The 25,761-nt window shown below is 50.1% G+C and overlaps 8 protein-coding genes across 8 annotated transcripts; 4 read left to right on the top strand and 4 right to left on the bottom strand.

Annotated features, from left to right (window-relative positions):
- Positions 1-1,301: 1,301 nt before the first annotated feature.
- On the top strand, positions 1,302-4,052 carry N7496_010506 (uncharacterized protein; the record flags this gene model as incomplete). The annotated part of the gene is made up of 4 exons (XM_056703419.1): positions 1,302-1,838; positions 1,900-2,610; positions 2,675-3,419; positions 3,478-4,052. 4 exons carry the CDS (start codon positions 1,302-1,304, stop codon positions 4,050-4,052), a joined length of 2,568 nt encoding a protein of 855 aa, XP_056552419.1.
- A 4,937-nt stretch (positions 4,053-8,989) lies between these two features.
- Positions 8,990-10,611, bottom strand: N7496_010505 (uncharacterized protein; the record flags this gene model as incomplete). The annotated part of the gene is made up of 2 exons (XM_056703418.1): positions 8,990-10,091; positions 10,160-10,611. 2 exons carry the CDS (start codon positions 10,609-10,611, stop codon positions 8,990-8,992), a joined length of 1,554 nt encoding a protein of 517 aa, XP_056552418.1.
- Positions 10,612-12,814: 2,203 nt separating this feature from the next.
- Positions 12,815-13,351, bottom strand: N7496_010504 (uncharacterized protein; the record flags this gene model as incomplete). Its single annotated transcript, XM_056703417.1, has 1 exon — positions 12,815-13,351. The coding sequence occupies one exon, from the start codon at positions 13,349-13,351 to the stop codon at positions 12,815-12,817; it is 537 nt and encodes a 178-aa protein (XP_056552417.1).
- Positions 13,352-15,418: 2,067 nt separating this feature from the next.
- On the top strand, positions 15,419-17,563 carry N7496_010503 (OPT family oligopeptide transporter; the record flags this gene model as incomplete). Its single annotated transcript, XM_056703416.1, has 4 exons — positions 15,419-16,072; positions 16,140-16,818; positions 16,874-17,323; positions 17,382-17,563. 4 exons carry the CDS (start codon positions 15,419-15,421, stop codon positions 17,561-17,563), a joined length of 1,965 nt encoding a protein of 654 aa, XP_056552416.1.
- Positions 17,564-17,996: 433 nt separating this feature from the next.
- On the top strand, positions 17,997-19,415 carry N7496_010502 (protein fluG; the record flags this gene model as incomplete). Its single annotated transcript, XM_056703415.1, has 1 exon — positions 17,997-19,415. The coding sequence occupies one exon, from the start codon at positions 17,997-17,999 to the stop codon at positions 19,413-19,415; it is 1,419 nt and encodes a 472-aa protein (XP_056552415.1).
- A 96-nt stretch (positions 19,416-19,511) lies between these two features.
- Positions 19,512-23,420, bottom strand: N7496_010501 (tetratricopeptide repeat protein; the record flags this gene model as incomplete). Its single annotated transcript, XM_056703414.1, has 7 exons — positions 19,512-19,758; positions 19,823-20,056; positions 20,129-22,211; positions 22,278-22,466; positions 22,525-22,813; positions 22,866-23,199; positions 23,260-23,420. The coding sequence occupies 7 exons, from the start codon at positions 23,418-23,420 to the stop codon at positions 19,512-19,514; spliced, it is 3,537 nt and encodes a 1,178-aa protein (XP_056552414.1).
- A 558-nt stretch (positions 23,421-23,978) lies between these two features.
- N7496_010500 (uncharacterized protein) lies at positions 23,979-24,228 on the top strand (the record flags this gene model as incomplete). Its single annotated transcript, XM_056703413.1, has 2 exons — positions 23,979-24,176; positions 24,226-24,228. 2 exons carry the CDS (start codon positions 23,979-23,981, stop codon positions 24,226-24,228), a joined length of 201 nt encoding a protein of 66 aa, XP_056552413.1.
- A 349-nt stretch (positions 24,229-24,577) lies between these two features.
- On the bottom strand, positions 24,578-25,756 carry N7496_010499 (uncharacterized protein; the record flags this gene model as incomplete). The annotated part of the gene is made up of 6 exons (XM_056703412.1): positions 24,578-24,711; positions 24,767-24,999; positions 25,073-25,163; positions 25,221-25,302; positions 25,362-25,681; positions 25,738-25,756. 6 exons carry the CDS (start codon positions 25,754-25,756, stop codon positions 24,578-24,580), a joined length of 879 nt encoding a protein of 292 aa, XP_056552412.1.
- Positions 25,757-25,761: the final 5 nt, after the last annotated feature.

Here is a 25,761-nt window from a genome sequence, read left to right as displayed (position 1 = left end):
TAAGTCAATCACCAAGTGTTACCACTGGGTGAATCCCCTACTTGTAGGTTGGGTTGTCTTAAAGGTGAACTGTGAAGTGCAAAGTACCAAAGGTAGTAACCAAGTAACAATGTGCAATTGATCGCGAAGAACTAAATACATGGTGCGAAATGAGTGTCCTTATATATCTAGCTCCTCCTACTCCTGATCTACTCCTGGGGAGTATATCTGGAGTCGCCGTATACTCCATCGTATACTCCTCGGAGTCACGCTGGGAGTAGGCCTCTGCATGGTGCGGTCTTGGTCCTTAGGTCGAGGACCGCGGACCGGACCGCACGGTCTTGCGGTCTCGAATTCGGGGGTTGAGACCGCACCATAGTGAACCGCGGTCCCTTGCGGTCTTCACCACGGTGAACCGCAATTGCATAATTCTACCAAGACCTTCTCTTTTCGGCTACATAAATTGATGATTCATCCCATTTAATTACTGTTATTAAACACTGTTTTGGTCCCTTCATAAACATTTACTGTATTTCAGCATCAGCCACTATGAAAACAGATGAAATATACTCGTATATAGAAAATCTACTATTTAAAATACCTAGACCTGCCAGTACTAGTATATTTCTAAGTTCTAATAGAGAGGTTTAGTAATAATTATTGCTGGCTAGGTGTATGAGGTAAGAAATATATATTTCGATATCAGTACCTGACCCTATCTTCATCTGAGACTTCTTCGTTGAGTGTACATAACCCCCTACATACAGCTAAAATAGGTATTAAGGGTATTATCAGAGAGCTTAGATTCTCTAGTTAACTATTTATCTTGAAATTCTATATTCTACTACTAATATATCATAATAATCTCTTTTCAAAATTGGTTTCTCTGATATGAAGTGTAGACTTAGAAAGAAAAGGAGGATTATACTATTATATGGGCCTTCTAGCGGTCCTTTTCGGTCCTGTGCGGTCCTCCTCATGGTTCTCTGCGGTCCTCTGCGGTCAATCATAGTATTTCCTACTAGCTGTCTATGCGGTCTTCTGCGGTCTTTGCAGCCCTCTATGCGGTCTATCGCGGTTTTTCCTGCGGTTCTATGCGGTCTTCTGCGGTCTTCGTAGCCCTTATCCTATCGGATTGTAGTAAAGTGGAGCCTACTGCCTAATCACTATTACAATTCAATTTGATCTATCTAAATCATGCCTATAGCTTTCTCCTAGAGAAAATCCTTTATTCAGCTTTTTCTAGTAGACGGAAATATTTTAGCAGGTATCTCCTTAAGTCCTTTACCTCCCCCGTCCTATCCTATACTCATTTCGTCAAAATGTTACAGAGTCAGGCCTCCTCTCAGTTCTCTGATCAGTATCCCTCATCGGCTTTTGAGGATAATCCACGAGATACTTTCTCCTTCTTCACATCTGATGGGCTGTTTAACCTCGACGGGCGCGAAACGCCAACTTCTACTCCTAACGTGAACTTACTCCGACCGGCGATTCCTCCTGTTATCCCAGAAACACTCGAACGCGTTGGTCCTCCTAAAAGGAAAAACTATATCCTCTGGACAGAAATGGCGAATGAGGATTTCATCGTCTGGTGGTTAAAGACGGAGTATGGAAGTAAGATGAAACGGAATATCTTTGAGGGTAGACGCAATGCAGAATGTTGGGACCACTTCTACCAGGTCGCTACTATCCAGGATGGGTCTCCTAAGGTAATATGCAAGAATTGCGACCATATCCTTGCCCATCCTGCCGATAAGCGCCGGGGAACATCTACTATGAATAGGCATTATTCGCAAGTAGGTACCTGTCGGAGAGGACCGACTCAGTCGCAAGATATTAGGAAGGCTATCAAGAACGGGGTATGGATAATCAGTCTACCTTTTTCTAATTATTACTAATCTTATAAAATACCCCTTCTAGGCATATCTGTCGTCTCGTAAAGCATCATTTACGCCGCAAGCTTGGATGGAAAGGTTAATTACCTTTATTGCTGCCTCGCGGCTACCCTTCCAGCTTATTGAGCATCCTGAATTTCGCGCCCTTCTTGAGATGGCCCGGCTTGCTCCCTGCTTCCCCGAAATCCCAACTGCAACCACAGTCCGCCGTCATCTTCAAGAGATCGTGGAAGAACGCCAGTATACTCTTCTACAGAAGCTTCCTAATAGTGCTAAGCTCTCTATTGCATTAGATTGCTGGACCTCACCATTTCGCCAAGCTTTTATGGCAATAACGGGCTATTTCATTGACCAAGAGTGGAATTACCGAGAGCTCTTGCTTGGCTTTGAACCTCTACAGGGCTCACATACGGGGGCCTATCTAAGCACTGTCCTGCTTGACCTTCTTGAGAAGCATCGGATTACTGAGAGGGTGTTAACTATTACTACTGATAACGCATCTAATAACGGAACATTACTCGGTAGCCTTCAAGAGGTCGTCGAATCCCTACAGCTACCTAGTAGTATACCGGTTATTCGTATACCATGTATTGCACATGTTATACAGCTCAGTTTGAAGGAGCTCCTTGGTCAGATGGACGCGAACCCAGGAAACGAGAGGGAAGAGATTGAATGGACCGAGAAAGGGCATATAGCTCGGCAAGAGAATAGAAAGATCGTGGATACTCTGAACAAGGTCTAGCTCTCTCTAATCTCTTACTATTATCTCTCTTTCTTTACTAACTCGCACTATATTCTAGGTTCGGAAGGTAGCAGTCTACATCAACAAAAGTCCCCAGCGCCGCGAGAGCTTCATAAGGCTTCAGACGAAAGAGCCTAAGCTTATGCCTATACAAGATGTTCGGACACGATGGAATTCGACGTTCCTCATGCTCAGGCGTGCCCGGCGATTGCAGTCTGCCTTTGATGACTTCTGTGTCCAATTCAACCTCGCTGATGTAAAGATAGACAGAGATAAATGGCGACAAGTTGACTATCTTCTGTCAATCACTTATCCCTTCTTCAAATTCACTTCGTCTCTTTCGGCAACTACAGACGTGACTATCCATAACGTCTTTGGTATCTATAACGCCCTATTCACACATATTGATAAGGCGAAAGTGCAGCTAGCGCGAAAGAAGGTTGGTTGGAAGAGAGTGATGAAGTCCGCGCTTGACCGTGCGCGCGATAAGCTTACAGAGTATTATGGAAAGACTGATGATATTCCTGGTGATCTCTATGCAATTGCGACTATCCTAGGACCACGGAACAAGCTAGAGTTCTTCACAACATCTGAATGGGAACCTCACTGGGGGCCTCGCTATAAGCAGTCGCTAGAGGCTTACATTCAGCCTTACCGGCAGCGCTACGAAGAGGCACAGTCTACATCAACTCTCCAGCCCACAATTCAAGACGTCTCTGACATTGATATCCTTCTGAGACCTACTGTATCTCTTCAGTCAAACGTGACGGCTCCAGATGAGCTTACACGGTATCTTAGAAGTAGTAAGTTAATCTATATACCTCTTCTTATATACTCCTTCTCTTATACCACCCTCACTAGGTACTGTCGAAGCAACCCCTCTCGTTTTCTGGAAAGAACACCAAAATGAATATCCTATTCTGGCAAGCCTTGCTCGAGACATCCTTACAACACCAGCCAGTGGTTCTGGCGTTGAGCGGTTATTTAACTCTGCGCGTGATATCTGCCATTATCGCCGGGGCTCACTGAAACCGCAGACAATCAAGGAATTGATGTTGTTTATGTGTACAACAAAATTTGACGTGGAGTCAGAGCAGCTTGCCCTAGTTGATGAGTATCTTTCTACGCAAGAGAAGCAAGCAAAGAAAGAGCAGAAGGACGCCCAGAAGAAAGAGGAACAATTTGATCCAATTAGTGATAACGAGGAAGACCTATCCACTACTGAAGATTCTGCCGAAACTATCCAACTTCCTAGTGCGCGAGCGCTTGGAAAGAGAAGGGCTACCCCGGATCAGCTATTTGAACTTGACGATGATGACGATGAGGTTCCCCTGCCTGATAATAGCCACTTAGAAGAAGGGAGGACTACTCAGAGGCGTTCATCTGGGCGTGTTCCAAAGCGCTTGAGACAGGATGAGGATTTTGTATATCTTTAATAGAAACAAGAACCACATAAGCTATTCATAAGGAAATCAGTCAATCCTCGCTTTTTCGGTAGAAATCAACAGACACCAAACAAAGAATTATTCTTTACTCCTACCTCAGAATTATATAAAATTAAATATCATTTGAAAGCAGAATACTCAAAAATACAGGCGACTTCTACATAAATTATGCATACCTTGGGTCTAAGATGTTTTGCTTGTTTGCAGGACCGCAGGACCGCACCAAACCGCAGTGGTGCGGTCCCTAAAAATGTAGGACCGCCCAGCGGTCTCAAGGTCTGGGACCAAAGACCGCGCGGTGCGGTCTAATGCGGTCTTGGGTGCGGTCTTTCCGGTCCCGTGCAGAGGCCTAGCTGGGAGTATATCCTTGGCGTCACGTGTGGGTTTACCGGGTCCTTGCATTTGGGGTGTAATCTGGGTGCTGGTAAAGTAGTGGCCGTTTCCTGCGTCGCGCTAACCGTCAGATGGAGTAAGCGGGTATTGATTGTGACGGTTAGCCGTAGGCCGTTTCTGGCTCCTGCCCATAGTGTCTGCCTTGGGGCCCTGCCGGGGCTCGCCCAAGTATACCGAAACGCACGTGACAACGCTAATCCCTAGCGTCCGTAGGATGATTGGCTCTCCGGCGTCCTCAAATAACTGCGGCCCCCGCGCCTCTTGAGGTCCGTAACACCGCCCTACCTAAGTCCGATTATCCGATACTAAATATATAAAATAGCTAACTTTGAATATAAATAACTCGATAATTAGGGGGATAAAATTAAATAGATTATAGTTTTGAAAACCATATATATCGCTCTATATTCTAGTGCCGTAAAATCTTTAGAAAACCTATAACGTTATGTTACATTAAGGTCACGATTTACTATATAGAATCTGCTCCGGATACCCGGTAGACATAGGAAGCTATCTAGGAATAGGAGGGTATCGAGGCGGATATATAGTAACTTTAGTTACCCCGTTATATGCCACGACGTATTCAAGGACTAGCGATTTACACTAATAGGTTACTATACACTGTCACCCCGGACTACGAGTATATATATCGAAGTAAGGAGAGTAATCGCAAATATTAGCGTACAGACTAATATATGTAAGGTATAAGGATAAAGATAAGAAGGGAAAGGGAAGAAGAGGAATATAAGTTAATATAAAAGTTGATAATTTAGCTCATGCCTAGGAAATACCCATAAATCAAATCTATCCTTTAATTTGCTGATATTCGAACCCGTTCCCCGATTCCAAAAAGAAATGAAAAATCAGAAAAAAAAAAAAAGGAAAGGAGAGAAAAAGAAAAAAAGAAAGTTCTAAATCTCCCTCCCATACGGCTTCCCCTTATTCCTCCCCTCCTTAGTCAAAGGCAGTTTATCACAATATCTGAAACTATCAACTTGAATATAACATGGGTTGAACCTCTCATAGATAAGTCCCTGTTTATTACCCTCCACAGAGGCTAACCAGCGGTTCACATCCTCTTCAATGGCTTCCGTGGCACGGCGTTTAAACCATTCATTTTGTCCCTGGTGGCTTTCTTTGTTGACTTTCGTGTATATGGCTGTCTTGAATACCTCTGTAGTCCCAGTTGAGCTAGCCCCAGTTAAGCCGTCTACTTTCTTCCAAGGGCCAGAGTAGGTGTACGCGTAGTAGAAGAAGCCTGTTCCGCCGTGGGGCATTGTTGTTCTTGGGTCTGGCTTAGTTGTTTGGTCGATTTGTTGATATGGTTGTTACGTAGAGGGCTGTATGGGGACGAGAGGTTGGGGACGAGAGGATGCGCAAGGCTTCGTAGACAACTGGTGAACTTCCGTTTGCTAGCAGGCCTAAGGCCTCTCGGGGAGGGGGTTGAAAGCGATTTCCCCAGAGGATAGTTTTTTCTCTTTTTCTTCTCCTCTCTAGCTTTAGTTGCTTCGTTGAATGCACCTTCAAGATTCAGTCTTTTATCTTGGCTGTAACAATGGTATAGAGATGGAGAGTTGGGGGTTATAGGGTTGGTTATGGAGAAAATTTGAACTCCTCGGTCCTTGAACCAGAGACTTCCAAGGCTTGATTCCGTGTGAAATCAGTAGGTGTAGCAAAAGAAGAAGACACACTATTGAGCAAGTGTCAAGGTTTCAAGGTTGATGAGAATCAGAAGACGGTATTCAACATTTGAGCCAAAGTGGAAAATGCTGGGGATTTTGTACCCCTGTGATTTATAGGTGAGGGGTAATTACAAGGCTGTCTTTAGAGCGCTATAGCCGCTGGAAGTAATGAGGCTGTGAAGGCGCTGCGCCCAGACACGTCAGAGCTCCAACTCAACCTTGGAACTCAAAGACCTAAGATGACAACCTTCCAATATTGGAAGACGATGTCTTCCCATGCCTTGTGGGCCAATATATCTATTAGCACAAAGTCGGTGGGATAGCCCATCCATTCTTTGCACTCTGACAGAGGCATATGGCAGCCAATATATCCAGCACGCTGGATAGTCAATTTTCGGAGAAGTTTTGGCACGGAGTGGTCAAATCCAAAGCGCCTGGGCTTACCGCTCGCGTCATGCGAGTGGCCTGCATACCTAGCTTCGATACATGTTTGCCCCAGCCCAGTTCAAAATCTTACAGTCTCGTAAACTCCCACTATCTCTCGATGTGGCAGTGTATCGCCACTCACTCACTCCTATTCCACAGACAGGGGTGAGAGAATCAGGGTATAAAACACTCGATCTTTTCCGTACTATAGAGAATTAGACAACTTTACACTCGGTTCTCTCGATATAAACACGCCGGGTTATCCACATCGCATCGGACTAGATAGCTTACTTAGTCAAGTACAAGAAGTATTTCGAGACTGATTATGGTGCCACTGCATTAAGGACATACTGTACTGTTCGGCGTAAGTTCTGGGAATGCCAGAAGTGGTGTGCTTGCACAGTCAGTCCCCTTTTGTTTACGTAGTTTGTATGAAGTACATTCTGAAAACCCTGGCTAAGTACACAAACCTACTGTACCAGGCCTGAAATCTTGCTGAGCTGGCAATCGAGACTGTGTGTCAGTGCCAAGAGTGTAGTTTTTCCAGAATGAACGCTATAATCCAATAACTATCCACTGCCGCGCAGCTGGGAAGGTCAGTGCGGCGCTCGGGTGACGGCGGGAGATTTTCACTCAGCTTATCACCCTGTCTATAGCGCACTCACCCTTATCAGCCCCGATCGCGCGACCGTAAAGCGGCGCTCGCCCCTTTCTGTAAGAATACTAGTTGTCTGGATAGTGTCAAGATATGTAGGATTGGTATAGACTAGTATGCATATGGACGAATGAGAACTATCGGAATCATACAGAGAAGGTTGATTTATTGAAGAAAGGAAAAGGACTCGAACGAATGGGAAAAGGGGCAGGTTGAGCTGTCCCATGGCGGTGTAACCAGGTATTCAAGTGACCATACCGATGGTCAAGGGTTACCCGCATATTACATACAAATACATAGGAAATCTGGGATGGAAGTGACCAATCCGAGGTCACTGTAATGAATCTCTCCACTTTTCCACGACAGATAGTAACCAGTTGGTCAGGCAAGGCAGAAAAGCACCAAGTCAGATTGCTGGCAAGACTGTTTCTTAAGGAGCTTCGTGCCCCGCTCCCCATAGTCCTAATTTATATACAGTCTTGTGCGAGAGGGGTAGCCAGAGGTTGGACGCCTAAACATATTCCGGTCGTGCCCCGGGGGGGGGGGGGGGGTCTCATAGTTAAGAGAGTGGGGCTGGGGGGCGGTGTTATAAAACACCTGACATGAGGTTATTTACACTTCGGTGCCTCAGGCTTCTCGCTGATGGATCGGCGGCCTTGCGGCAGCTATCCGCTGGCACCTCGTTATCACATCCCAGCGATCTCATGCAGGGGAGCTCCCTGTAGAGGCCACACATTCTGCCCCGCTACCCCTCCATGTTCAAGGATGGAACTCCTTCCTGTTTTGGACGACGAGCCTGTATATAAATCGACTCTCCATGAGGAGGCTTCACGCTCCTCAAGAAACAGTCTCTGAGAAATCTGACCTGGTGCGTTTCTTCTACCTGATTGACAGGCCTTCTACCCTGCAAGTAGATAATACCTTTACACGATCTCACGATGTTATAAATACTGTCTATTTTCTATAGCTAGTTAAATCAAGTTCAATCATTCTGATGAAGATAGAGCATTCTTCTATCATAAGTTGACTTCCGATTCTGAGCCGAATCGTACGACCTGACCTATACGATTCTTTGCCGGATCGTATATTCGACCGATCATGTATAATCGCTTGCTTGTGCACGCACAAGGATTTATGCCGACCCTGTAAATCCGACAGTAACTGTAGAAGCTAAAGGTTAAACTAGAGATATATTAGATATGACCTTAGAATCCCTGAAATTTTCAAGTTCATCGTATAAGGGAAAGGGCGGGCAGTCAGGTCAGGAAAAGTGCCATCAGTGAGGGTGGCCGGCGTGTGGCTTCTGCTCAATCAGTTCTCGGGTGGGTGACGCCGCTTTTGATTCGCGTCACCCGGCTCACCCAGGGTGAGTGCGCTTTAGACGGGGTGAGCAGGAGGGTGAGCATTCAGCTCGGTAACCTTTTATATTCAAGCCAGTATCACGGAACCGATTATAGTCACGCGAACATCTTGAATTATCATCTTATCTGTTGCAAATGGCTCTCAGCAGCCCTGTTATACACCTTAGTCCGGAGGGTATAGTAACTATATAAGAATAATACAAAACCCTTCCAGGGTAGAATTAAACGTCAAAGTTATTCCCCCTCTCTAAGCAAATTCTCCTTGGAAGTTTCTACATAACAAAGGATATTATAGGCAACTAACCTAGGGCTAGGCCTCGTAGCTTTCCTATGAAGACATTGAAATATGCCTAGTCCCCACTTCCCATCGCAACTGCCCTAGTCTCCTCGGCTGAGTCTTCTTTATCGCGCCTATCCGGCGTGTTCTAGGGTCCACAATGAGTCTTCCTCATCGTCAGGCCGTTCCACATTTCTGGCATTGGGGATCGTTTCCTCAACCCCCTTGATCTCCTTGATATTCGACAAGCCTGACTTGTAAAATGCCATCAAGGCATCAATCTGCGCATCCCACTTCTCACAGTGCCCCCTCTCATATCCCCGAATGCAAAGGTATTCCAGACTCTTAGGTAGACCATCCCGTAGCATGAGTGGTTCCCTTTTCTCGTCCGTCTCGCCAAACCCCTTCGCAAAATACAGCAGGAACCCGATTCCTAGGCTCAATCGTTTCAAAGCGCGAAAATCTTTCAGCGAGCCACTATTTCCCCAAAAGGACCGGATGAACTGTTGCTTCTCATCCTCTTCGTCCCTGTAGAGGTCCGTTGCCCTTCCGTCGATTTCCTGGTCGATAAGACCCTCCTGTTCATAAGAGGCGCCTAAGTAGTACATACATGACTCGGCGTCGACATCTAGAACTTCTAGTGTGTCTTTGTGGGGGCATATTGATTTGATGAATGTTTTGACATTGAACAAGGAGTACGATCCATCCAAGACGCCTCGGCCGCCGATGGTATACTGGAATTCTCGCAAAGCCTTGCTGGATTGGATAATACAGGCAAGGTAGGGCGTCCCAAGGGCGCAGTGGTTAAGATGGATTTTGCTGATATTGGATGATCTCGGCACTAGGCGCGAGATGTCATTTTCGTCTTCTCCGAGTGCATCCGTGCCCATCGATTCTATAGACGGGAGGTGGTCGAAGAGTGTCATGCAGTCAATGAAGTCGATGTGGATGTAGAAGCGCTCGTCATCAACTAGGCTCGCTTCGTCGACTATCATATACACCTTGCGAAGATTCTGGAGATATGGGGTGTTGGCCGGGTCCGCATTGGCCCGACGCAGAAGCCGATCGAGGGGATAGTCGACATGCGAATCTCGAGGCCATTTCTCGGCGTCCAGGTAGAATCGGTAATACGATTGGAAGGGCTGTGTCATCGCTAAAGCCTCCAGACCAGGCGACACCGAGATAAGAATTGCCGCCAATGCTTGCGAGATGAAGGTTCCCAGGACCCGACGGGGGCTGTTCGTCTCTTTAGCATTCAGCCGAGGAAGAAGAGGGAATATTTAAAATGTGGATGGCTTCCTTACCTGCTTCCATCTCGATAATAGCTCTTGATGCTATTTGCACCCTGCGTGGTGTTTTGCATGAGCATGTTGATCATAGCGCTTTCTTGGGGACCGACAAAGCCCGCCCTCTGCACAGCCGCGCGGATGAGATTCATTTCGCCCGCGCTGAGGTCGCGCTGCTCTTCCTTCCCTACATAGGAGATCTCGCTGCTGGGCCTCCAGTATTGCTCAATTTCGCGCACATAATGGCCTAGACTGCGCTGCCTGAGGATCTCCATCAGCAAACCAAAGGTCTCGTTAATGCTGGTGTCATTGGGATAGACACGTATCCGGTAAAACCGCTCGCGCGTTTTCATGTCGCATAGGGAGTGTAGTGCACGGCATGACTGCGATAGGGCGGCCAGATCGCGGATTGAGGGGACGTAGAAAACAATTCGAGTAATGATCTCAGGAGGCATGGACAGGAATGCCATCTTGTGGAATTCCTCGCCGGTGGGGTTTTCTCCTGGCTTGGGGAGTCGCAGGTTCGTTTTTAAGCCGCGGGTTCGCGCCCCGCTACACGGACTAGTCTAGACACCCATTGGTTGCCTGAGAAGACTTAGCCTTCGAGAACAGGAAAATTAACCATCATGATTCTAGAGAATATATATATATATATACCGCGAGAATTGTTGGAGGAAACCAGAGATAGGTGGCAGGGGATAGTGCAGCCTATATCCGGCCCTGGGAGAGGCAGAGGTAGAGGCAGGGGGCAGCCAGCAAGAGCATAATCACAGATGAAGCATATCTCATAAAACTAGCTATCGTAGCACTTCTTATAATTCTTCTCTCATATCTGATTTGGTACGAGCAATCCACGAATACTTAATGCTCTCTTATTTAAATTTGGAATTTGCGCCAGATTTTCAAGGGTTTGAGTTAAGGAAGCTGAGCAAAATCTTTTTCATACCCCGTCGTTATCTGAACAATTCACATCTTTAGCAAGATCTAGGGCATGAGCCATATACATAGAGCCCTAAAAAAGCAATATTCTCAAGAGTGTTACTTCACCGGGTGGGTGTTTAGACACTAATTTTGAGCATATTGCATAAAGTCTGGATGGCACAAATGCACCGACGAAGAACCTGGGCATAAGGACAACAGAAATTGTAGAGGGTAATGAAACGCTTTTGGCATAAGTGGCCTACAGAACATTGCTATTTAGGCGAGGATATAGGCTACTGATTATATGGAAGCTCAGTGTCGCAATTTCATATTCAATGTATTGGCCTGATACAGTTCATTGGTGTCGAGGAAGAGCATGGCAGAACCGGAAGGGTGGGTGAATGATCGGGGACCCATACTAGCAGCATTGGGATGGAATTTGCGAACCCCCGAATTGTTGGAGGTACTCGATTCGATCCAGACGCAGATAGGTGTGGGTACCTGGAAGACCTAGGTATTCACCTTCGATAACTTCGTAGTAAACATGAACGAGGACATAAACTATACGAAGCCCTCGGTATTCCCTGGCTTGTGCCCTAAACCCGTGAAAGACGTGTCTCTGGATTTGACGGGAAAACCTTTGAGTGTGGTGCTGGTGTAACCACAATCCAACATTCTCATTTCTTGAGGAGGACAACACGAAGCACGCAAATTCCCTTACTCCCTGCAACCTCGCGTGTCTATTAATGATCAACAGCCCGGTCAGGTACTGGAACTGGCATCACAGTGTCTGTCAAGAAAGCAATTCCTTTACCGAGGATGCTTGGATGGACCGATGCGTGGTGTACTCGGAAGAGAGATGGAAGAACAGCCGGGATCGGCTAACAAGCACACCACCGGGTACAAAGCTCGAGGGTGTGGAGTGGCTAAGGTGTTGTCAACTTGGGCCAGTCGTTGAATTCACTTCGTTGCTAGGACCTAGATATGGCTAATATTGTTTTCTTTTAGCTACGAAGAAACTTTGCCAGTTCTGTACGGGACAAATGTATTCATCCCACGCAGTGGAATTGACTCTTTGTTTATCGTTTCGAGAGTTTTGTCGCCTGGTTGTCTAAGCCTTATCCAATCCATGGATATACTATTCGAACTTTGGGGTGCCTTGAACGAGCCACAGGAAGAGGTAAGAAGCAGCTGGACACCCGTCTACCCTGCATTTTTTGGACTCTTTGGGCAATTTCTCTCCAACCTCCACTCATTACGACTGACAATTCGAATGCCCTCACTACAACATGAGACTGTTTCTCCCAGCGACATGAATGAATTTATGGCGCATTGGGACTGACTTGCTTCGAGTCGAACATGGAAAAGGCTACAGCTTTGCGTTTCTGTCGACTGGTACCTAATTTTGCTAGAGCAGGCGGAAACTAAGAATCGGTGGGAGCTCACCCAAACCTGGTGGCAAGACAGGATCATGAATTATTCTTGTGGCTTCTAAACATCTCAGACCGGCCGCCAGCCATACTAGCTAATAGTCGTTGCCGGAACTGGGGTACCGCTGGTGATGGTGGTAATGGGCCCTGCGATTCTAATACACATAAATACAGACGCCTGTAGACCTGCGCAATTTGTGCTTACGCTTTTATCTGCAAATCTGTGACCAGAGAGTGTACTTGAGAATGGATATGTAAATGCTGACTCGAAGGATAAAGCGGGTACACCCTTGTCCAGAGCGGGAATAATCTCCAAGTATTACTAGAATATACTGCCTCCCTCCCTTCGCTTCGCTCTTCTTTCCCATCTCTTCCTTCGTTTCTCATCCCGCTTGCTCCCCCCAAATTCTTCGCCAGCAACCCCGTCGGCTGGCAAACCAGCCCTATACCTTAACGCCTGCTCACGATAATATTGATGCCTCTGCTCCTGTTGAATCCGTTGCATGACGAGATTTGCCCCAACTTGCCCTTCGATCATACCCATGACGGGATCTCCCCCTGTTTCAGCGCCAATGAATGCGCCGGCGCCCATACCGATCATGTTTGCTTGATGCATTTGGGACGAAGCTGCTGGCCCAGTACCCGGTGCATATTGTGCCATGGCACCTCGTATTTCAGCATTCGACGCATCGGTAATGCGTGGTGGTTGCTCTAGCTGGTGATGCTGATCGACAGAGTTGGAGACGCGTTCTTGCGGGCAGGACTGCGGGATTTGACAGTTCGTTTCTTTTTTATTGTGATCTGGCCGAGGGCTATTAGAGGAGTCGTGACGACGGAACATAGATGTGAAGAAAGACATTGTGAGTTTTTTGCGGCCCTAGAAATTCAGATCACGCCCTCCTTTGAGGTTTTAAAGTCTTTGCTCTTCTTGAGCAAGGTGCTGGTTTGTAACTAGTTAATTTAACATAAGCAGTCCAAAATTAGTAACACGGGACAATCGACTCAAATGAACCAATGGATTCTTTCAGTGGAATGTGTGTGCAGGCGAATACGAGAAAGTGTGTCTGATAATAACGAAGGTAAATATAGTGCCCATTAGATAATTGGTCAAGTGGGGCTTCGAGCTAACCGTCCTAGACCTAGCTGTTCCGTCAAATATGGGTAATAAAACCCTGGAAGATGTAATTTTCTAGATATTTAGGCGTTTCAATATGTATATATTACGATCTTTCGATAGCGGCGGAACCCTACTTACACAATTGCTTAGTAGGCACTGTAGTTAGTTACACCCTAACACTTACTCTCAGTGACTAGTAGGCACCACGTAGCATCAAGGTATTTCAAAGATAGAAAGGAAGATAGACGAAACTATTACGCGGAGCCTGCTAGTCACAATGAGTAAGTGCGTCGAGGATAAATACCTTTCCTGAATTGTGAACAGGGACTACTCCTATTTATAGCTAACTAAGACTAACAAGTCCCCAAATACGAACCCGGTGTGCTTCCTGACTCTCACAGATCTATATACGGCTAACTAAGTTCAGCGCTACTCTGGACTACATAATATGGGCAGCTGGCAACAGCGCGAATCAGCATCCAACAAGGGCCTGACATCGATGTGATTGACCATAACGAGAGATCACCATTGGCCTGGTCTGCGCAGAATGGGCACGAGGCAGTAACTAAGATGTTACTGGAGACTGGGAAGGTGCGTGTAGACTCGGAGGACTTTGGCGGCCGGACACCATTATCCTGGGCTGCAGTAAATGGGCATGAGGCGGTAGTGCAGCTGCTCGAAAAGGCACAATATCCACCATCTTAGAAATGCCAGATCTAGACTACCTCTTGCTTTGAGCGAGCAGGTTAAAGATTCTCACATCTTTGCCGTGTCTCAAGTATGGGATGAACGACAGAAATCATGGACGCCCAGAGACATATCCTTGATATTTGTCCAGTCCGTATTGTAACCAAAGGAGTGGATACGGACATTCTGCAAATCGGGCTCCCGAGGGAGCCATGCCTTAGGCCACGACTGACGTAGATCTCCTTTATTGCACCATCTCTTGCCTGATCCTCCTCTCAATCCGTGAATAAAGATGAGGTCCAACAGGGGTTTAGGTGGTAAGTACAGAAGATTCAACCCGTATGGACCCCAAGAATCCTCCTCTGTTGTCGGCACAGATCTGTTTGGAGAGATGGAAAATTTTCTCGAGGCTCTAGACACGGATACGGCTCTAGCGGTTGACGCTGAGAGGAAGAAAGAAACCTTCGGGGAGGCTTGGTCTTCCAACGTGTCTCCTATATTACTCGCAGGCTAACCGCCACGGCTATTAGGAGCATATCGACGATTGTAATCGAGCAACAGGGTCAACTACACTCTGGAATGGACGAAATATAGCGTGCTAGGTATAGTATCTGCCCGTGGGGTGTTAGGTTTGAGAACACATCGGGTACTGACCCAACCTTCTCTGCACTATGAGCCAGAGACCAGAAAGAACGAGACCGGGGGGCAGGACGCACCCATCTGCAAGGCTCGCGCGTGCATTTCACCTCGACGGACGCGGACAAGGGCCAGATAGACAGCCTCCTCTACTAAGTCTTTCCTTTGATTTGACTTTAATTTTGCTTAAACCCCATTCCACGTGATTCACGTGGGAAGCAACAAAGTTGAGAACTCGGTTCCGAAAGAGTTTGGATCGCCCTGGGTTCCTAGGTTATGGGGCTCTCACGGGAATCCCGTGGTGGATCATCCGGATTTTCGTCCCGCCCCGTCCCGCCACGTCGGCGAATCACCCGGGTAGATAGTGGGGTTCTACTTTTTTAGGATTAGGAGATCTTGGCGGTCTTAGTCACCCTTGATTGAGGCTAAGAACGAGGCTCTCTGGGGAAACAGACTCCTGGCACCATCATCCTCACCCCCTCAACCATGAATCAGTTGAGCGATCGCGGGTTCACCCCACGAGCGCTGGTGGCCGGCCTCCTGGTCGGCATCCTAATCAACTTTTCCAACACCTACTACGGTCTCCGGGTCGGCTCGGGCAGTCAAATGTCCATGATCTCCGCCTTGTTGGGTTTCATCACATTCAAACTGTTCTCTCGACATCTCGGGAGATCCTTCACCCTCCAGGAGAATGTCCTGGTAATCAGCGCCGCCACGGCCACGGGGTGTATGACATTCACGGCTGGCTTTATCAATATCATCCCAGCCCTAGAATACCTCATCGGTCCCGAGGAGAATGGCCCGATCAACATCCCCACGAGCAGCTTGCTCCTGTGGTCCATTGGCCTTTGCTTCTTTGGAACTATCTTTGCTGCACTGCTGCGGGAGCAATTTATCGTCCGAGAGAAATTACCGTGGCCCGGACCAAAAGCCACCGCGCAACTCCTGCATACTTTACACCACAAGTCACAGCCCTTGCCGGGTGGTTCTGACGACTTTCCGTCATCCGACGAGGCCACTGACGGAGATGTTTTCCGTCCCGCGCCAGAGGAACAGCCTCTGATGGCACAGACGAATGATATCCGATGGGAGACGGGCATGAGACGCCTGATCCAAGGCGCGATGATCTCGGGCATCGTGGTGAGAACCCCCTATCCCCGCATGCACAATGTTCCTGTTGGAAACTCGTATCGCTGATGCACTCTAGACCATTGCCATGTTCTTTGTTCCTGTTCTCCACGATCTACCCATCCTGGGGCCCCACATGGCCAACGAATGGCTCTGGACCATGGATCTGTCTCCCGGGTTTTTCGGTGGCGGCATCATCACCGGCACGGCCATTCCCCTGCACATGTTATTCGGGTCCATTGTCGGCTGGGGGATTCTGTCCCCATATGCCAAACACAAGGGTTGGGCACCCGGCAACACTGATGACTGGGAGACTGGATCGCGCGGGTGGATCATATGGGTCAGCCTGGCGGCGTTGCTGGCGGACGCTTCCGTTAAGCTTTTGTGGTTCCTTATCCGCCCGCTCTGGTGGAGCTCCTCCATCTCCACCGGTGATCTTCGTCCAACGAGAGCTGAGGCGGTGGGCGAGGATGTAGAGCCCACGCAGAATCTTCTGGTAGAGCAAGACGATCGGTTGCCTGATTGGCATCCCTCGGCTCGACACATAGATCTGTCGGCACAACGCGATGTGCGACCGCGCGTATTATGGCTGGGGTTCTTGCTCGCTGTGTTGATTTGTATCTTCTCGGGCTACCTTACCTTTGGGGAGTATATCACCTGGTACTATACACTGTTGGCCATAGCCCTATCGCTTCCGATGGCAGCGGTAGGAATCAGATGTCTTGCAGAAACGGACTACAACCCTGGAAGTGCTTTGGGTAAGGATAACCTTCGGAATGGCTGTGAATTAGCTCGCTGACTTATCTATGACAGTCTCCCAGTTGGTCTTTGCGACGTTGATCCCCCACTCTAATCCTAATGGCATCATCATGAACCTTCTCGCGGCGGCAATTTCCCAAGCTGGCTCCAACCAGTCGGGCGAGCTGGCCTATGATCTCAAGATTGGAAGCCTCACCGGATCGCGGCCAGAAGTACAAACCTACGGGCAGATCATCGGCTCGATCTTCGGTGCCTTGATCGCATGCAGTATATACAAGCTCTACGCCTCCCAATACCCTATTCCCGGCCCGCTTTTCCGAGTCCCGGCTTCATTTTTGGTCCTGAGCACGGCGAGACTGCTCATGGGCCAAGGACTCCCGGAAGGTATCACCCCCTTTGTCATCGCAGCCGCGATCCTCTCCGCGGCCGTCACTATTTTTAAGATGCGGTATGAAAACAGGTGGTGGCAGTGCTTTATCCCCAGCGGCGTTTCCTTCGCTATTGGTATGTCGATGGCTCCCAGCCCCCCTCGAAATTGTTCGATACTGACGTCGTTGTCCAGGTATCTATAATTTGCCGTCATATACAATCACTCGTGCCCTCGGGGGTCTGTTTTACTGGTTTTACAAACGAAGAAATGGAGGACGGGCTGGCAACATCGTCATCCTGGCAAGTGGGCTCGTCCTGGGCGAATCCATTGCCAGCATTGCCACTGTTGCCCTCTCTGCCGCGCGCGCTTCGTAAAACTTTATTACATGAAATGATTAACGTGATCTTTATATAAGGGGTGTATACAGTCAGACTACCCTCACAATGCTACCAATTTGCATCATGGTCGCTTGATCTGTAAATGAGGCTCTATCCCTAGATGCATTTCCACCTTTCCCGATGATATTGGATTTCCGAAAGCCCCTAGATTAAACTGGCAATGAAGCCGATACTGAATATGAGGCTCCGTTGAAAAGCTGGCTTGGCATAAAGGCGCCACCCGTGGGGCACTATGATCCTGCAGGGGAGCTGTCTATACCAAAGATGCTTAGCCTCAATACCGTATGGAAACATAGAAAGTCCCCGAGTGAAAATGTATTTAAGCTCGGAAACATCCTCCAAGTTGATCCACCCCGCCAGTTGCCTTTACACCCCCACCGCCCCGGCTTCCCTTCCCTTTTAATCAACTATGTCTTCCAAAGACCTCGAGCTTCTCAAAAAGTTCTTCGCTCAGAATTATGGCGTAAAATTTATCCGCCTGCACTGGGTCGATTACTCCGGGGTTCTGCGCACTCGAATCATCCCCAGAGCACGATCCATCCGTCTGGCCGCAGGTAGCGACACATACCACCTCGCCCAGAACTGCATGATATGCCCCATTTCCACCTCTCCGCGATGCTTCCCCTTAGAAGTGGAAGACTGGACGCTCTATCCAGACTGGACATCGCTGATGCTCTGCGATTTCGCGCCCACCCACGCCTCAGTGATGTGCGCCACCGGGCACAATGGTACCACCACCAGGAACCCAAACCCAGAGCACCTCGCCCGATGTCCCAGGACCCTCCTCCAGACGGTCTTACACAATTTCTACGCCGACTACCCCCGGTTCCAAGACGGTCTACTGCTCGGGTTCGAAATCGAGTTCGTCTTGTTGGACGAGTCGTCGAATCTTGCGAGTTCCCTGGACCGCATGGTCGGGTACTCCCTAACGGCGGGGATACGCGCAGAGAATCTGGCCATCCTCGAAGAGATCGTGACTGCGCTGGAGTTCGCCGGGGTAGAGATCTATCATCTCCACACGGAGACGACGGATCAGTTGGAGATTGCCCTGTCGCCGATGGCACCAGTGCGGGCGGTTGACGCGCTGATGATGGCGCAGGAGACTATTCGTACGATCTGTATCCGGCATGGAAGACGGGCGTGTATGGCTCCCCGTCCGACGCTTCTGAGCTCCGGACCGCTGAATGGGTGTCACGTTCATCTGTCGTTGAATCCGGCTTCTAGCCCGAATTCGCTGATGAATGTGACGGAAGAGGGGCAGATCATGGAGGACCAGGAAGAACAGGCGAACAGTGCGGACTATGCATCCTTTCTCTCGGGGATCCTGCGCAAGACCAAGGCACTCTGCGCCTTTGGTCTCGCCAACTACGACAGCTACTGTCGGGTCCTGGGGGATTGCGCAGGGGAATGGATCGGCTGGGGAACCCACAACCGCGAGTTCCCTGTGCGCGGAATGCGGCCGAACAGGTGGGAGATTCGCTGCTTGGATACCACGGCAAACGTGTACCTATTTGTGGCTGCGCTGGTCGCGTCCGGCATGGATGGCATGAAACAGACAACCCCTCTGACGATCACCGACTGCCCGCTTGCGCCGCAGCTGTATAGCCCCGAGGAGGCTGAGCGACGGCTCCGTGAATACGGTATCACGGAGCGGATGCCCAAGTCTCTCGAGGTGGCCCTGAAATGTGTGCAGGAGGATGAGGAGCTACGTGGATGGGTCGGTGAAGAGCTCTTCGCGCAGTATCGCCGCGTGAAGGATATTGAGATCCAGCATTTCTCGGGCATGAGCGATGAAGCGCGCAGGCAGAAGTTTCTGGATTACTTCTAGACTTACATCGTCTATCCAGCTAGCTAAGGGCGAATGCAGGTAGTCCATATTAAGGAATTAATTGTGGTAACAATAATGAATGCACATGAAACATGCTCAGATCGACCAAAAACAAACCAAGTCATCAAAGTCCTCCATCTCAAGGTCTTTCTTACCTGACTTATCCAGCAAGATCTGCTTTCGGAGTGCGACTGCCCGCTCGACCAGTCGCTTACCTTCCTCAACATTCTGCTTGCCTCCCATCGACTGCAGATGCGTCCCGCGGAGGAAGGACGAGCGTGCGGACTCGTTTCGAAACCACTGCCGGTCTCCCCAGATGCCGAGCGCGCGATCGAGATATTCCCTGCTCGTTTACCACGTCAGCACACCGTGTACGAGCCCGCAACCCGGGTTTAGAAAGCATTTACTGTGCGAGATCATCTTGTCCAAATCGGATATGGTACTCTGCGAGCTTGTGACAGGCATCAGCGGTGCGGTGGTTGAACAGCCCCAGCGTGGCTTCGTATTGTTTCAGACACTCCGAGTGCAGGTAGAACACCTCATCCCACAGACTCTTCGCCTCGGCGTCCATCCCCCGCGCCTCGAGTTGCTTCGCCCGGCTGGCTTTCACATTCCCCAGCGCCTGGAGCACTCTACCGGTCCTGATTGACCAGGAAGAAAGGGACGAGTTAGCGAATTGTGACAACCCGGATCAAACACACCCAACCATTCACCCGTGGGGAGGGGGGAAGATGTACTTGTACGAAACCCGATCCAACTTCCCATGCCGCTCCTCGCGCTGCTGTAGTAGATCCGTCAGCACCTGATCCGCCGTCTCGTGCTGCCCCTGTACCCAATACGCCAGGCCGAGGTTACACGACGGGAATCCAAACTCGTCGACGTCAACTTCCAGCCCCTTCAGCATCTCCACACACTGCTTGAAGTACTCCGTGGCGAGAGCGAACTTCCGAATCATCATGTACGCGATGCCCATCTGGCTGTGGGCGAATGCGAGGCGCAGATCGGGGGTCTTTTTCCGTACCGATTCGGCCTTACGCAGAGCCAGACAGAGGATGTTGTGCTCGAGACAGCCTTCCGCATCGTTGGTTTCGTTGCATAGCGCCCCCATGGTGAGATGCATGTCGCTGATGAGTGGCTCGCTGGTGATGTTCCCGCGTTCGCATAGGTCAAGAGCGAGTTGGAGATACATCTTGCCCTCGTGGGAGAAGCCCCGTTCGTGGAGGTAGACCGCTGCTTCGTTCAAGAGCGTCGGGAAGATGGGATCGATCTCGAAGTTCCCCCAGTCTGTGGCATGCTCGTTGTAAATCTGGTAGAACCGTTCCAGATGCGGGAACAGCTTCTCGCAGATGGCCCATCGCTCGCTCGCCTGACTGCAGAGATCTCCCGGCGGCCACGCCTTGGTGAGCAACGCCAGGACTTGCCGGAAGGTCTCGTACCGCGTCCGTTTGTCCATGCGTGCCCGCACCTCGGCCTGGATGACCCGATGGATCCAGAGCTCCTTCTTGTCGATGTTCCGCTTGATGATCGACGAACCAAGGAGTTCGTACCGGGCGCTCTCGAAATCCGGCGCCGTCCACACTCGACCCTCTCCGTCGTCACCACCGTCCTCAGGCCTTCCCAGTCGTCGCGCACCCAGATAGATCTCCTCCTGGACGCGATCTGGGTTCATGAACGCCAGCGATTTCAGCAACCTGGTGGAATGCTTTCCGAGCCCTTCGAAGCTGTACGCCGTTGCTAGCGTGTGGCCGTATCGGTTATCCTGCATGGGGTTCCCAATTGTGCGCACATCGGCATATCGCGCATCTGACGCATATAGCTCGACGTACTCGCTGATGGTCAGGTGCCGACGGCGGATAAATCCGGCCATTTGCGTCATGGCCAGCGGTAGCCCGTCGAGCTGTGTCGCGACCTTCACGGAGGCTTGGTGCTCTTCCCTATCCGGGGTTTCGTCGGTGCCTTTGGTCAGCCGTCGGAGAAGATACGCCGCGTCCCCAGTCGGGAGGGGTTCGAGATCGATTCCCTGTCCGTTGGAGAAGAAGTGGGTTTTAGCGAAGGGGTCCCGGCTGGTGATCAGGATGGAGCCGTTTCCATAGTAGGGGATGTAGTCGGCGATGATATCAAGGGTGTCCGCATTGTCGAAGATCAGCAGCCAAGAGTAATTGGTCTGGCTGGGGTCACCCGTCCTGTTCGGCGTTTTGGACGGGTTGTTCAGCCATGCTTTCACGATGGCGCGGCTGGACTCCAAATCCTGCGCTTCTTCCGGGCTTTCGAGTCCCAGCTTGATGGAAATGCCAGCGAAGTCGGAGATGAGTTGCGAGACGCCGCCCGCTTCGAGCCAGAAGACCGCGCCGAATGCGTCCTGGCGGGTGTAGGCGTATTCGATTGCGAGGTCGGTTTTGCCCACCCCGCCCATGCCACAGAGGGAGAAGACGCGACTGGTTTGGGCATCACCCGTGTCTGTGGGCGGGGGGCGTGGAAGGAGGTATTTGTCCATTCGTGAGAAGACCCCTGTTCGACCGATGAAGTCGGCATTACGCGAGTAGCTCGCCAGGGAGAAACAGGGGAGTCGGCACGTCCGCGACTGGAGGAGGCGGTCCGAGTTGGACGGGACGTGGCGGAGGCGACGAGGGAGTCGTTGGCTGGTTCGAATGGATTCGCTGGACGAGCCGATAGTGCGCACATCGCCGTGGAGTGATGCTCCTCGAATCCTTTCGGGAGGTTCGATATCGGCCAGATTTAACGGATTGAGCGGGTCATAACCTGAACTGCTGGGCTCATCCGAAGGTCTTCTGCTTGCTGTGTTGCGGGGGGGTCAGTAAGTGACCTACGTCCTAAGGACTGCGGGGGCAGAGCGAAACGTACTGGAGATAGCCTCGAGTAAGGAACGGAGGAACTCTCGCGCGGAGTAGGTTTGGTCTCGAAGCTTCGAGAGGTTGCATAGTTCCATATGCGAGAGGTGCACGCCCAGAAAATGCTCTATCTGAGCGGAAACTGTGGCCGTCTCCTTGTCCACTAGGACCTGGGGCATATCAATCGTCAGTGAGCGGTGGGCTGCACAGGGGAGGAATATGTCGGACCTTCTTCTTGCCTTTGAAGGGCCAATACACACCGGTCCGTTGATAGTGTGTTTCGTATACGGAGAGGACGGGGATCGTAGCGATCTGTTGAAAGGTTGCGGCCAGGTTAGCGAGCTGGAAGACGTCCTTTGCTGGTAGTCGGGACGAGCGTCTCTGCATGGCGAATTTGGCGCAATTATGCAGGACTCGGTTGTGACGGAGCAGGGTGTCATCGTCGTTGGTGCCGCAATGTGGCGTGCCCAGGAACAAGATCCCAGAGAGGCAGTCCACGACAAGCTTGAATCGTTTGTCATGGATGTTTTGATGCGTTAATAGCAGTGCCTGTTGATCTCGTCAACTCCAGCCCGAGGCCCGTCACGGAGGCCTCTCCTACCTTCTTCAGCAGAACCCCTCCTAGAGAATGTGCAATGAAGATAATCGGCCGTTCGGGAAACTGCCCAGAGGATGTTAATTCGTGGTTCATAAGGCTATATCTGGGCCAGGACTCTGGTACCTCCGTAGAGAGTCGCGCGACATCTTCCGCCAGATCATTTCCGGCCGCGAGGAACTTCTCCCACGAGAAGACGTCTTCCTCATCAAATGCCGGCCGGTGGATATAGATATGCAATCGGGAGAGCGCGTCCACGGCGAGCGCCGCGCTTTCAAGCTCATTGCGCAACCCCCACTTGCGAACTGGAGGCGTCTGGTATCCCGGGACCGATATTACACTGCCATGTTACCCATGAGCACGACGCGTTTCGTCGGGGATGGGTAGACCGGCCACATACCTGGTTTGAACCATGCTTCCGTCATTGGGATCGGGACGCAGCTGGACCACACTGCTCAAATTAAGAGAAGAGTGGCCGGTGGTCGGGGTCGTAGTCGTCAGAGAGCTGCCGCCTACAGTTTCTTGGCCTGGTCCATCTGCGTCCTCCTCTTGATGCTTCATTGGCGAATATCTGCCCATAATATCCAGAGGGTCATCAGAGAATAGGACGGGCAAAAGGGCGAGACCCTGTACAACCAGAGGAAATGTTGGTAATTACCCCTCGACATCGTGAGGGTTCCTCCTGAGCCGCAGCTCCATGTGTACCATGTATGTGTACCATGTATATGTACCATGTATCTGTACCATGTACGTACATAGCCTCGTTTGAATGCAGGCCCAATAGGACCGAAACGGGTGTCAGTGCGCCCTCGGGAGGATGCACGAGCATGCAAGATATCACAAGACGGCGCCATGCAAGGATCCGGACGGGATGAGCGCCTCAAGCGACTGGGAGGCAAACCCGGGTGATGGGCAGAAGGATGATCGTACGGAAACTTCCCCTCTTCTCCAAGCCATCTGGACATGGCAGAGCCGCATCAAGAATGGTATTTCAGGTCTCAGTGGAAGCGCCCACAAGGCAGAATCTTTCTTGTGTCACTGATGCGAGTACCCTTACCGTTATTTTCAGCTCCCTCTAAGTACAAACGCCCACGCGAAAAACAAGATTAGCTCCCAGTTATGGAGCCTGCATCGAAGATCCAACCATGGAAGGCTCTTTCGCCAGAGGGTCTGAAGGAAGACCAGAAGCCAGATATCGCTGCTAGGAACCTTGACGAGAACGATCAAGGTGGTGGCTTTGGCGCTTCGGTAAGCAAGCCTGCCGACCGCCAGATTGGCTACCAGGGCTGGAAAGCGGAAGCCTCAACCGAATCCAAGGTACGATGAGACATGATACCCGAGAGAGTTTGCCGTCTGACTATGACAGTGATGGGAGATGCCGCTTGGGTCACTGAGGGGACGAGGATATGATTTTCAACCAACTAAGAGAGGACTACTCTCTCGTCATTCTTTTATTGCGTTGGGGATGTGAATTCTGTTTGCACCGGCTGGGGAAAGCCATGGTGGTCACTGGAATTAGTTTGCCACGAAGCTACTTTTGTACTTGGACGTCCATGTTGTAATTACCTAGGTAGCGGTCCTAACTGATGACCAATTACGAGAGTCCTTTGAATGATGCTTATCGAACCACCATATCTTCATGAAAAAAATTTGATTTCAACATTATGATTCACCACAAAAAAACTAGCTAAATCATGCTACCGCTTCCCTGCTATGCCTCACGAAGCCCAAGGCTTGGACTCCGGATATTCAATGTCAGCGTACATTACCAGCAGACGAACATCTATGCTCTCTCTTCGAGGGATTGTCTTGAGATCCTGCCCTGGGAGAGGGAATGCACCATGCGAACAGGCTAACAGAATCAGTTATCATCTGAACCAAGGTTTGGAGGATACGAAGCGACGTACGGTGGTTATACCGCTTGTCCGAATCAACGGCCTTGAAAACAAGTACCTCATCGGGTTGCTGATCCGGCAGCCAGTACCATGTCTGATTCGAACTGTAATGTAGCATTAGATTTTCGGCGACGTAGTTGGGGTAGATAATGTCAGAGGGCTCAAAGTCTGCTGGGTCGATACTGGAAGCATCGCAGAGAGCAAGAGGCCAGTCCCGGACGGGAACGGAAAGAGGCTTCCAGACACTGTATATGGGGGGGGTTCTATCAGCCACCTGGCAGTAATACGTATCTCACCTAGAGTAGAGAGAATACTGACGTTATGACCTGGAATCGGGAGTTTGTTATCCTCGCCGCATCGTCTCCATATAAGTCGCCGATGATGCTTTTAGACGCTTCCAGAGTGACGTCTATCGTAGCGGTCAGTATTGATACGTACCTAACAAACGGACTATTCACATTCATACCGGCATGCAGCATCAGACTTGGCTGCGGTTTGGGGTGTGGCTTTCCACCAAAGGCTGGAAACTCCGGATCTTTCAGTCGCAACTGTGATAATATATCCCCATAAGTACTGGGTAAACGCCTTCTCCCAGGCCAAAACATACCTGGGAATCCAAGGCTCGAACCTCGTGGGCGCCTAGTTTCTCCTTCAGGTGGAGTTCAAGCTCTTTGAAGTACTTGTCCCGTACGACGTCCTCGTCCATGAAATCCTCGTAGGTCATTTCTGTGGCGAGCCTATGCACTTCGAAGCCCTGCGTGTCAATGGAGAGGGTGGAAACAAGGGGTCGCATGCTTCGCACGCAGACAGTCTGGATATCATGCTTGACGTTGTGGAGGGGGAAGATTTGTTTCGGAAAATAGTGGAAGTTATATGGCTTGACCGTGTCATATAATTCGCTGCGCTCTAGAAAGTGCAATGGGACATCTGGGTGGGTATGAGCCCCCTACTTCGTGTACCCGAAGACTGGAAGCAGCACTCACACTGATCTGAATGATCCATATTGT

Source organism: Penicillium cataractarum (assembly GCF_028827025.1).
Source record: "Penicillium cataractarum strain IBT 29864 chromosome Unknown utg000008l, whole genome shotgun sequence".
Lineage (NCBI taxonomy): Eukaryota > Fungi > Ascomycota > Eurotiomycetes > Eurotiales > Aspergillaceae > Penicillium > Penicillium cataractarum.
This window is presented reverse-complemented; position numbering and strand designations above follow the sequence as displayed.